General features: G+C 40.6%; 1 protein-coding gene across 1 annotated transcript in view; it reads right to left on the bottom strand.

Moving 5' to 3' along the window:
• Positions 1-200: 200 nt before the first annotated feature.
• Positions 201-13,199, bottom strand: part of LOC138246144 (germ cell-specific gene 1-like protein) — a 200,746-nt gene continuing 187,747 nt past the window's right edge. The window contains exon 5 of the mRNA XM_069200420.1: positions 201-3,983. Within this exon, the coding sequence (XP_069056521.1) occupies positions 3,683-3,983 (301 nt within the window). The 3' untranslated portion in view covers positions 201-3,682. The remainder of the gene's footprint in view (positions 3,984-13,199) is intronic.

Below are 13,199 nucleotides of genomic sequence, written 5' to 3'. Positions count from 1 at the left end.
GAAGCGATTCTAATTAGTCGGATACTTGGCAGCAGGGTATATGAAGGAGCAAAAAGCAAAGTGCCAAAGAGTGCAAGAAAAAGTACAAAGTGGAGAGTGTAAGAGTATCTTAATGCAAGAGCTGAGAAAGTTCCATATAATTCATTGAATAACCAGTCCTACTCATTCAAATGTAAAACTTGATTTACTTTGAAAAAAAAATGTATGTCAGTTTAAATGCACCTTATACACATTTTGTAACTTAATATTGACTATTACAGCTATTTCATCCATGTTTATTACTATTTTCAACTTATCTCTAAATTTACAAAAAAATAGGATTCATACTAATCTTATTGCACACATAAATCTTTTATAGATTCATTGCTTCTTCCTCATTACATCAAAATATTTCAAAAATCAGAAAGGACTACATTTTGTGTGGTAAGGATGTACCGGCTATAATCAAGTAGAAAACTGACAAATGTTTTAACCTCTATATTACAGTGGTATTTCATTTATTTCTCTCAACATCTTGCCAAGTACCCGCTTTTTCACACATTGGATCAATTTCAAAATATATTTAAATCACTAACCCTATGCAGATGAAATAAAACACTGTGAGCCCAAAGTACCTTCAAAATGGTAGAATGAAGACACATTGAGGCAGAAAGGTATACATGATGGTGCAGGAGTTCCTCTTCTATCAACACCTCAACTGTATTTCCACATTCATTCAAATACAGATTCTGAATCAGTTTATGTCAGACCAGCTATCCTCGGATATAATCAAAGAACCTGCAAAATAAAGATTTCATTGCGTCTTCTTTTCTGCATATTCCCAGTACTAAGTAAATACATTTTATACGCGTTAGATTAGTGACACCCAATTGACCACATAACACCTTCTCGTTGAAGAAAATGCCAATTTCACAGATATTGCTGAACATCTGGTTAAGTAGGACGAGCACATTTATAGTAGTTTGAACAGCAACCGACCTAATCACTGATAAGTAAGTAAGGGTAAGGTATGTTGTGAAACTGAATTCCTAAATCTGAATATCCTTGTAGATTCTTCAATTCATATCCTTTAGTTTACCAGTCATGGACCTGGTATTGAGCAGCCTGCCAGTGGATAATCCTTTAATTGTTGTAGCAATTGCTAAATCCAGTTGAGAATCTGCAGGTGGAATTTCCTTCATCATAGGCTTAGTAGTATAAAGGTAAAACCACCCCCATTTTCACTCAAATCTAAATCAGTCCCAACATATAGTTGTCTACACCCAAAATCATTACGTTTGTTTCCTAATTATTAACAATAGCACTAATTTAACAGTAACCTAATGATGCCTCCATAGTTTGATGAAGCGCATCCAACCTGTGATCCACTGCTACAGAGCCAGTTCACAGAAAGGATACGTTTATTTGGCAGCAACATACTTGCCTGACTTTAAAACTTGATGCAACACTTTGAAGGGCATCACTTCAAACTGCACCCTGAAAAGAGTCCAGTCCTTTCCGCTTTTGAAATTTAAGTAATGCTCCAGCTGTTTGGGTTTCTACGGCCAATGGGAAATTCCGGAACAGTTGCTGTGCTACTTGTAATTAGGACCTGAGGATTCCCAGTCTTGATTTATCAGTGAATACTCCATATGTCACCACCTGTAGTGGATGCACAGAACATTTTACAAATAATGTGTTTATTTATTTAATCTAAATGTTTTTGCACGGCATTCATAGCACAAAAAAGAAGTTAGAAATTTCTATAAAAAAAGAAATGTGGGGGAGGGAGTGAAACTGAGTGGGGTCATTAGGAGACCAGTGTATGGCAGAGCAGGGAAGTCTTTGGACATTTGTGGAAAGAAAGACAGACTTTAGATTCCACCACTGACCAAACAATTATTCAAAATCTGTGTTGTCCAGCAACCAAACTACATCCCTGGTTATGGCACTCACTGCCATGCAACTCTGCAACTCAATAGCAGAATAAATGATCAGAAAAAGCAAAAAGAAAAAGAAAAAGATCTTGAGACCTACATTCTAACAAAAACAGGTAAGAACCTACCACATTACTAATGACTCCACATGATAACCATAACAATCTACACGCCAAGCTTTTCATGTAGACAACTACTAATAAGAGATATAATCAACCGCTAACCTGCAGACGCATATCCACTGCTTAACTCGAAGACCAGTCTCAAATCTAGCTCTGGGCCAAACCAGCAGGAGTAATCATCAAGAAATTACTATTAAATTACTATCACCAGGAGAATTCCCCTCGGACTTAAAAATATCCTGTATTCAATCAATCTTGAAGAAGCGAGGACTAGACCCAGAATACTTTCCAAACTACAGAACCATGTCAAGTGGATGATTGCAAAAGGAGCTCTTTTCCTGATTTCAGAATTCAAACAGCTTCTTTGTCTAGACCGAATATGCAGTATTCATGCTTGAAAACACAGCAAATCAATGCCTATTATAATCTGAGATGACCTCAAAACACTATTCATTATAACGCAGTTGCTCTACTAATTCTACTCTACATCCTATGTGCTTTTCAGTAACAATCCAATAACCAGCTACCTCTCCTATCACTATCACTATTTCACTGTGTGCTTGCCTTTTACTCGGTACAACACTCTTTTGCCTTTTTTAGCCAGTTTTGCGCTATACAAATCACATACATACAGGTTATTTTTCAAACCTGCAGTTACTTAACATTATGAAATGAATTCCTGTTTAAGGCTCCACAGTTGCTCTCCTCAAGGGCATCCTACACACTACTGTATGTCTCATTCAATGCCTGAAGAAAGACAGTCACATCACCCCCATCTTGATTGACCACACCATTTTCAAAACCAGCTGCATAGTTTACAAACTCATCACAGTCTGCACTGCCATTTATCTTGCAGACAAGCTCACCATCTCTGGTTGTTCTTGGCAGAACTGCAGTCAGAGCACCATCAGTTTGCAAACTAAGAAGTGTGAAAAAGAAAATGCAAGCAGACTTTTCATCTATGCATCCAGGATCTGGAGCCACATCCTTAAATCTGTCAGGACTGCACCAACACTGCTCCAATTTCGGAAATAGTTGAAAACTCACCTTTTTAAAAGAACAATATATCACAAAGCATTACTACCATCAAACCAGATTCCTCTCCTATTACTCATTGACTTTATGCTTGTCTATGACCCTGTATAGTGCACCTCTGCATTTTGGCTAAGTTCATGCAATAGGCATACCACATACATACATACCTCAGTATCATCCCCCTAGCCTTAATTCATGCTAGGTCAATCCAACAATAAGAAGACTTTAATCAAGGTGAAGAAAAATGTAACTACAGAGAGAATGTAGGGGTTGAGGCCAACACCTAGTGGTTCAATATTTCTAATAAATTGGATTGCAAGAGGGATTATGAAGTTAACTATACGTAGTACTAGTGTAAAGTAAAGCTCCGGTTGGAATACCACTCCCTATGAAGGCAATCTCAGTGATAGTGCAATTAAAGTGCTTTGTAGTTGGTATTTTGTTAAAATACACCAAGTACTGCTCTTTTTATTGGTTTTATAAATGACAACTATCTTTTTAAAACTGTTCAACAGCCACTGATGTCTGTTAAATTTGAAACAGTCTATCAAAATGAGTACAGTAAACGTATTCACGGTCATAAAACACCTTTTGAATGTGTTCTTTTTCTTAGCAGTATTCCTCCGACTGTGTTTTGGTAACCATGTTCACATTTGCAAACATTGAGGTGCTGTTTGTGTTATGTCCATTAACAGGAAGGTCCATCAAGTTGTCTGTAGTGCTGTGGACAGTTCCAATATACATATCCCAAACCTGCTGTGCAGCTGCATGTGCCGGCATCTTGTGTTTACTTTTCAAGGTTCTTTCAAGATTCCTCTTCTTGTGTTTGAATTCTAAAATGGTTTTCGTATATCTGTTAATTGTAGTCACAGAGGCGGCCATGCAGCAGGTAAATGATCCCCATGCAAGGCTGAAAAAGAAAGTTTGATGAGAAAACAGGAGATTAAATGCCTATACATGTTCTTCGAATATGAACAAAAATATGCTTCTTGCAAAAACATCTACAAATGAACCTAAATGTTTCCCAAAAAACATATCACTAATGTAGACATTGTCCTTTGTTTAATATACAAAGGGTTCTGAATTGAAGTGATCCAGTGACCTCACCATTTTCTGCATAATTATGAACTAGACACACTTGCCACACAATCCATCTTCTATTGCATAATTTTCAGACTTAAAAAAACACTCAAAAACATCAGGCCCGTCCCCATGGTTAACTGTGAAGGACAACTCAGACATCTATTGTTCGGAGGTTACTGAAATGAGTGTTATTTAACTGTACTGTGAAAATGTGACACATGAGCTATAATTAAGTAAAGTTACTTGCTTAATTTTTTTTTACATTTGAAGAGAGGTAAAGAAACATTTTGGACAGGTTATCACAAAAGCTCATATGTAGGTGACCCCTGCAATGTCATCACATGTTATCAAAATGGAACAATGCAAATGACATCATCAATGACATTGTAGGGAACTGGCTCCTTGTTGCATTCCCCCCCCCTTTTTGCCTGATATTGATGCTGACTTTACTTAGAAGAGTGCTGGGATCCTGCTAACCAGGCCCCAGCACCAGTGTTCTTTCACTAAAAATGTACCATTGTTTCCACAATTGGCACACCCCTGACACACAGATATGTCCCTTGTAAAAGGTACCATTAGTCCCTAAGGGCTGCAGCCTGTGTTGTGCCACACTATGGGACCCCTCACCTAACACATGAACAATATCATTGCAGATTGTGTGTGTTGGTGGGTAAAACAGGCAAAGTCGACATGGCATTCCCCCTCAGGATGCCATGCACCCAAAGTACTGCCTGTGGCATAGGTAAGTCACCCCTCCAGCAGGCCTTAAAGCGGTAAGGCAGAGTGCACTATACCACAGGTGAGGGCATGGCTGTATAAGCAATACACCCCTACAGTGTCTACGTCCATTCTTAGACATTGTAAGTACAGTATGGCCATATTAAGTATATGGTCTGAGAGTCTGTCAAAACAAACTCCTAAGCTCCATAATGGCTACACTGAATACTGCAAAGTTTGGTATCAAACTTCTCATAATAATAAACCCACACTGATGCTAGTGCTGGAGTTATTACAAAGTGCACACAGAGGGCATCTTAGAGATGCCCCCTGTATTTTTACCCAATCCTTCAGTACAGGACTGACTGGTCTGTGCCAGCCTGCAACTGAGACAAGTTTCGGTCCCCCTGGGGTGAGAGCCTTTGTGCTCTTTGAAGCCAGAAACAAAGCCTGCACTGGGTGGAGGTGCTTTGCACCTCCCCCCTGCAGGAACTGTAAGACCTAGCAGTGAGCCTCAAAGGCTTAGGCTTTGTGTTACAAAGCCCGAGGGCACTCTAGCTCATGGAGATGCCCAACCCCCGGACACAGCCCCCACTTTTGGCGGCAAGTCCGGAGGAGATAATAGAAAAACAAGGAGGAGTCACCCTCCAGCCAGGACAGCCCCTAAGGTGTCCTGAGCGGAGGTGACCCCTGCCTTAGAAATTCCTCCATCTTGTTTTGGAGGACTTAGCCCAATAGGAATAGGGATGTGCCCTCCTCTCCAAAGGGAGGAGGCACAAGGAGGGTGTAACCATCCTCAGGGACAGTAGCCATTGGCTAGTGCCCTCCAGCCCTAACACACCCATGAATTTAATATTTAGGGGCAATCCTGAACCAGGAAATCAGATTCCTGCAACCTGAAGAATGAAGACGGACTGCTGACCTGAAAGCCCCGCAGAGACGACAGAGATGACAACTGACTTTACCCCAGCCCTACCGGCCTCTCTCCAGACTCAGAGAACCTGGACAGCGATGCATTCAGCAGGACCAGCAACCTCTAAGGACCTGCATCTAAAGGACCAAGAAACTCCCAAGGACAGCAGCACTATCCAGAAACAGCAACAAAGAAACTAACTTTAAAGAGACTCCCGCCTCACTCCAGAAGCATGAGTCTTCCCACTCTGCACCCAACGCCCCCGGCTCGAGTTTGGAGAAACAAACACTGCAGAGAGGACTCCCAGGTGACTCCAATGACGTAGACACCCTGGGTCGACCTCCCTGCACCACCACAGTGACAACTGCCGAGAGGATCCAGAGGCTCCCCCTGACCGCGACTGCCTGGTAACAAAGGAACCCGATGTCTGGACAAAGCACTTCTTCTCGCAGCCCCCAGGACTGAGAAGAAACAACTACTGGTGCAGGAGTGACCAGCAGGCAGCCCTCATCCTAGCCCAGTTGGTGGCTTGCCCGAGAAGCCCCCCTGTGCCCTATCTGCATTGCCAGAGTGACCTCCGGGTCCCTCCATTGCTTTCAACGCAAAACCCAACACCTACTTTGCACACTGCACCCGGCCGCCCCTGTGCAGCTGAGGGTGTATTTTATGTGCCTGTTTGTGACCCCCCCAGTGCTCTACAACCACCCCCTGGTCTGCTCCCCAAGGACGGCGGGACTTACCTGCTAGCAGACTGGAACCAGAGCACCCCTGTTCTCCATAGGCTCCTATGTTATTTGGGCCCTACATTGACCTCTGCACCTGACCGGTCCTGTGGTGCTGGGTGTTTGGGGTTGACTTGAACCCCCAACGGTGGCCTGCCTATGCCCAGGAGACTGAACTTGTAAGTGCTTTACTTACCTGAGAAACTAACCACTACTTACCTCCCCCAGGAACTGTTGATTTTTGCAGTGTCCACTTTTAATATAGCTTATTGCAATTTTTGCCAAAACTGTGTACATTACTGTTTTAATTAAAATTTCCTTACTTACCTGTGTGAAGTACCTTACAATTTATGTACTTACATAAATTCGGAATCTTGTGGTTCTCAAATAAATTAAGAAAATAATATTTTTCTATATAAAAACCTAATGGCCTGGAGTTAATTTTTTGAGTGTGTATTCTCATTTATTGCCTGTGTGGGCACAAAAAATGCTTAACACTACCCTCTGATAAGCCTACTGCTCAACCACACTACCACAAAATAGAGTATTAGTATTATCTAATTTTGCCACTATCAACCTCTAAGGGGAACCCTTGGACTCTGTGCACACTATCTCTCACTTTGAGAAAGTATATGCAGAGCCAACGTCCTACAGACATCATACATGATATTACCAAACTCATCATATATGATACAGTCAAGATATCAGGGTTTGGAGAGATTTCTGAAGCGATACTCTTCCCCATGTGGAAAAAACCTGAAATTCAATTCATTGCCGGAGAAATGCTAGGATATTGATACCAGGGTTTGAGAATCTGTGTTGGAGTGTTTTAGGGAAATCGCCAATGTCTTGAACACTTGAACAATGAACACTTAAGTTCCAGTACTGTACCCACAACAAACCCAGAAACAGAGATCTGATTGGACAAAAGCAGGGTCCATCAGCACCAAGGCAGAGGATACACAATAATTGTCTCGGCATCCTTTTGTCTTCCTTTGAAGTGTACCCGAAAGTGTAACTCAACAGACTGTGAGTCAGGATTTTACAGCCTGGTGTCACAGGATGCCCACTGTCCCCACTCTGAATGTTTTGTGGAGTTCAGAGGAGTCCTCTCTGCTCATTTAGCCCAGCTTATTGTGTGCTCCTGGGAGGACTTTCACCCCTCATTCACACCTTAATTAGGATAACTATAGGCTGGGAGAAGCTGGCAAGATAATGCAAATTAGCCTTGAAGAACTTTAGGCAGGGAAACAGTGGTATTCTAAAAGAATATGGGGCATATTTATGAAAAGTGGCACTGCGCTTAGTACAGCACCATTTTTTTTGCGTCCCTTAGCTCCCCCCTAACGCCACCATCGTAGCGCCGTATTAACAATACAGCACACCATGGCAGTAGTTAGGGTGACTAGTGTCGTAATTTTTTACGCTAGTCTGATGCTTTGCAGATTGAGCATCAAAAATGATGACGCTAATCCTGCAAAGTACCAAGAGGCCCACTGTAATCAATGGGAGCCTCTTTTTAATGCCTACACTTAACAGGCTTTACAAAATGGAGATAAAATTGGTGCAAAGGAATCTAATAGATTCCTTTGCACCTTTTTCACGGTCCTCCTAGTGCTGAACACCCCCTAGCATACATTATGCCTGGCACAGGCATATTGTGGCACAAGGATTGATAAAGTGGCACAATACATGCATTGCGCCACTTTAAAAATATGGCACTGCGTTTTTCCCTTCCAACGACAAAATTAGCATTAAAAAAATGACACTAATGTGATGTTGGAATGGCACAAGGGCTCCATAAATCTGGCCCTATGTTTCTCTAATATTCTTTAAAATATGATTTTACAATTGAATTGGATTTTTTTATAACTATTAGAAACAGTTGTTTAATTAATTTTCTAGTTGGCCCTATTCCTGAAATAGCAATGTAGCATTTTAATATGTAGTTCGGTTTTCTACTTTGGTCAGCTACGCTGCCCAGACTGGAAATAGCTTTTAGGGCCTTATCACTGTAGAGGCATGGTAAGAACAATTTTCTACATTTTCCACTTTTTAATATAATGCACCCTACCTTGTGGGCTACAATGCTTACATAAGAGTGATTTACTAATATTTAAAAGGGATTGTTATTTTAACAGGCTACACTGCTGGTTTTACACTGCAGCAGTCAGGCTACACTGGTGGGACTGAAGCCATGATTCACTTTGTCACACTAGTGGGTGGCACAATAACTGCTGCAACCCACCGCTGTCATTTAACTTTCCATGCCATAGGTGTAGTTTTTACACTACATATTATGGTCTTATGGGAGAGTTAAACCTGCAAATTTTTACATGCTTTAGGGGTTAGAGCACATACACTGAGCACTGGACAGCAGTGTCCCAGTCTGCAGGGTATAAAAGCCAGCAATAAAATTCAGCTAAAAAATGTGGGTGACCACACAAAAAAGGCATTTTTTCACAGCTACTTTGTCAGAGCAATTACGAATAGTACATAATGGAATCAATGAACTTTCAGAATTACAAAATGTCATGTAGAGGCTCCAGAAAAAATAACATTACTTATCAACCAATGTATACTTGCCAATTCCACCAAACATTGGGGCAGATTTAAGAAAAGTGGTGCTGCCCCCAGTGCAGCACCACTTTCCTTGCGCCCCTTAGCGCCCCACTACCACCACCATGTGTGCACTGTATTTAAAATACAGCGCACAATGGCGTAGGGTAGGGGGCAATAGTGTCCGAATTTTTTATGCTATTGATGCACTGTTTAGGGTTAGCACCAAAATGTTGGCGCTAGCCCTGAACAGTACATAGATGCAATTATAAACAATGGTGTGCCCCCTTTTAACGCCTGCTCTGAGCATGCATTAAAATTAAAAATGCTGAAAATAATGACGCAAAGAAATCTGGCACAGGCATAATGTGGCGCAAGGGGTTACAAAGTGGCACAATGCATGCGTTGCGCCACCTTGTAAATCTAGTGCGGTGTTTTTGCCATAAAATTGCCATACTAGCTTAAATAAAATAACACTACTGTGATGATATTATGGCACAAGGAGCTCTTAAATCCATTGTGCGGTAATAGACAATGATGCCGATATGACCCAGCAAAGGTGTGCATATAAGTCAGTAAATTATTATGAACGTGCGATAATCATTAGACAGGAGGAAATATAAACAGCCCAGGCTGAGGTTTATGGCCACAGCCTCATTTTTCACATCTCATAAACATGTGTCCAGCACAAGGATTTGATCAGCAGTGCTTTTGACAGTGATAATGAATGGCAGGAATATCTATATTGACCTTCATCCAATTTATAACAACATGTGACCAGTATAGGGATCAGAGTGTAGACGTTTAGTCTTAACATGTAGCGATGCAATGAGTAAACACAACTCACGCCCTTGTAATTACTTGATATTTCCAAAGGCCAGAGTACAGCTCCTGGAAGATGTGCAACTAGGCAGCAAGGGACAGAGCATGTCCACGAGTAAGATAAAATAGTCAGCAAAAGGCACCATTCTCCTCCGACAGAATTAAGAACCCCAGCTCGGTATTCATACCTAGACATTTCGAGCAAGCAGGAAAAATGCTGGCATCCTGAAGTCACTGCAAGATTTGAGTCACAGTACATAGAGAAAAATGAACAACATTGACAGGAAAAGGTGAGTGGGAATAGTTTGCAAAACAGAGGTCTTTGCACAGCATTTGCTTGTTGATTTGTTCTGCATCTTATTGCCTTTCCAATGTTTTTTTTATTTAAAAAATCACAAACTGTAAATAAATGAATGCCAGGTGAGGGGACACACAGGTTGAACTGGTACCAACACACTAAATGGCAGATTTAAGAGCCTCTAGTGCCTCCTTGCGCCACATTAGCGTCATTTTATTTTACGCTAATGTGGCCCAATGAGGCAAAAATCGATGAACCAAATTTACAAAGTGGTGCAAAGCATTCATTGTGCCATTTTGTAACCCTTTGCTCTACATTGTGCCTACACCAGGCACTCATAGCAGGCGTTAAAAGGAGAGACACCATTGTTTACAATGGTCCTCAATGGGCTTTGCAGGATTAGTGTCAACACTTTTTATACCACTCCTGCAAAGCTCCAAACTAGCATCCAAAATGTTGATGCTGGTTCTCTAACTACCGCCATGGTGCGCCGTATCTTAGATACAGCGCAAAACATGGTGGTGTTAGGGGGGCACTAAGGGGTGCAAGAAAAGTGGCGCTGCACTTGGTGCAGTGCCACTTTTTAAAAATCAGGCCCTAATTTTTAGACCAATTTAATGAAAAACGATTTTAAAATAAGCATATACTGTTTTGATTTTCTAGACTTATAATTTCCATGTGAATCACGCCCTGGTTATCTGGTTACCCAGGTGCATTCTTATGGTCAGTATCTATGAATATGCACCTACTTATAACCATTTATAAAATAAGTCCATCATAGCCAATAGTTCAGAAATTATTTTTTATGCTTTGTAGAAAAAAACAAAGCCGGAAGAAGACTTCATAAATTATTTTTTTCCTATAAAAAGATGTTGAATCGTTTTAGAGGATCTAAATACTGAGAAGATTCAGTGACCTTTGAAAACTTATGGTTCTAATATTTTGCTGAACTGTCCAAGAAAAATATTAAAGTGTAGGCTATGTTGCTCACTACGGGCACAAAAACCATTTAATTTTTGGATTGGGCAGTTTAAAAAAAACATGAGCCTTTGATGCTGTTACAAAAATAAAAACAAATCAACACTAGAATATTTTTCAAACTAACCATTTGCACAATTCTCACTTCAAGTCACAGGATCTAGATTTGCAGAATGCAATTAAATTCTGATAGGAATAAAAACTCTTATAACAGCTATAACATTTCAGATAGGTTTATTTTCATGAAGTTGCATATATATGTTATAAGTGAAACGATTTTAAGGTAAGTGATTGCAATTTTCCACTAGAATTATGTTCACATAGAGCAATACTTGTAGTAAAAGATTAATCTATGGTTGAGTGAAGGATGCTTACGGAGAAAACTGTTTATTGATTCAACATGACAATTGCCCCATCCATTTATGAGCCAAAGACCATGCACCATCGCAATTCACCATCAGCCAAATGCACAGCCAGGTGACATGTTCTTGAGTCAACAGAAAGACTTCTCCAGCTTGGGTTTCATGAATTAGAAAAGGTGTATTTTTATTTCTGGACATACACACCACCCAGCTCTCTTTGTCATGATATATGGTTATCTTTCAGCTCAATCAATTTGGCTGTTTCATGTTTCCTCACCTTTCTACTACTACCTGAACATGATTTGAAGTGTCAGAGGAGTGGCACATTGTGCTTTGCAAACGTTATAATAACCAATAGTATTATTCAGTGGCAGTCACCACAGAGCAGATGTAGTGATGACCATGTTGAAATTGATTTTTTGGTTTGTGGACAACTCTGATGCCATTTAATGAACCTTCACGAAACATTAAAAAAAAAAAAGTCTTATCTCACTCAGCTCCTTCCTGGAAGGTTTTGGGGTGATCCATCAAGGGGGAGCTAATTGAAAGGAGGTCAGGGTGTTTCTTAAACATGTTTTCCACATACAAGTTTACACAGGAAAATTGGACACAAGTACAGCAAAACTGCCAAACGGAATTATACTAAATTTGGCAAAAAGTGAGATCCTAATCCAGAAATCATGCTTTTTCTAATTTGATGTGCATCAATTCAATAGTTCTTGAGTAATTATGATTCAAAGTGCATGTATATGTGACGCCATAGGGGATCCCCAGATGAGCCTGATCTAAAAATAAAATCTGATGGCTGCCACCACAACAAAGATGTAGCAGCAGCCAATTTGGGCCTCTGGAAATCAGTTATCTGTCCTGCAAAAACGTTAAAAAACATATGGGGTGACAGTACAGGGATACCCTGCTCCCTGGACCAGGAGGGGCGGTTGCAGACGGACAGAAACATACATATTTTTTTAAGTACTGTGTATATACAGATCTGCGGTCCCCTTAAAACAAAGGCAGGCTCCCACCTGCTCTAAATATAAGCCCTCTGGGGTAGGCCAGGGTTGGAGGATAGCGCAATTGCTTTTTTATGAGGAGAGGACATAATTTTACATTTTTTTATGTATATGTTGTCGCTGCAGTGTGTTTGAACTTCACTGGGTTGCCAAAAGCTAAATCTGCGCTGCATATGAAAATCAGGTTCATTTATATGAAAAGAATTGTCAAGGTGACTTGAAATATAAAATGCTTTGTCATCTTTAGCTTTGCATGGTTAAGACTTTACTCACTCGTGAGCTTTGCAGAAAATGTAATTAGGATTCGTCCTTTTCTGGCCAGGGTTGCATAACAATTAAGCTAATCTTACTCTTAAAACTTTATGAGAAAACAGGTATTTAATGTCAAGGTAATGGTTCAAACAAGGGGAAACTAATAAAAAAGAAGAGGTAGGCCCACAAGAACAGGATGAAACTAAAGGAGGCCAGCGAATAGAATACAATAGCCTTCTGCTTGAAAGGATGTGATGATACTACATAGTTCAGTAAAACGACAAAGTAAAGGTTTAAAGGGCTTGGAAGTGCTGCAGAAGCGCCTTCTTCAAATATAGAGGCTGGAAACGGTCCATTAGTTGGTTATATAACGAGGCATCCGTTCCTGGGATTCTATAAATTACCCA

The sequence above is a fragment of the Pleurodeles waltl genome, chromosome 7 (genome assembly GCF_031143425.1).
Source record: "Pleurodeles waltl isolate 20211129_DDA chromosome 7, aPleWal1.hap1.20221129, whole genome shotgun sequence".
Lineage (NCBI taxonomy): Eukaryota > Metazoa > Chordata > Amphibia > Caudata > Salamandridae > Pleurodeles > Pleurodeles waltl.
This window is presented reverse-complemented; position numbering and strand designations above follow the sequence as displayed.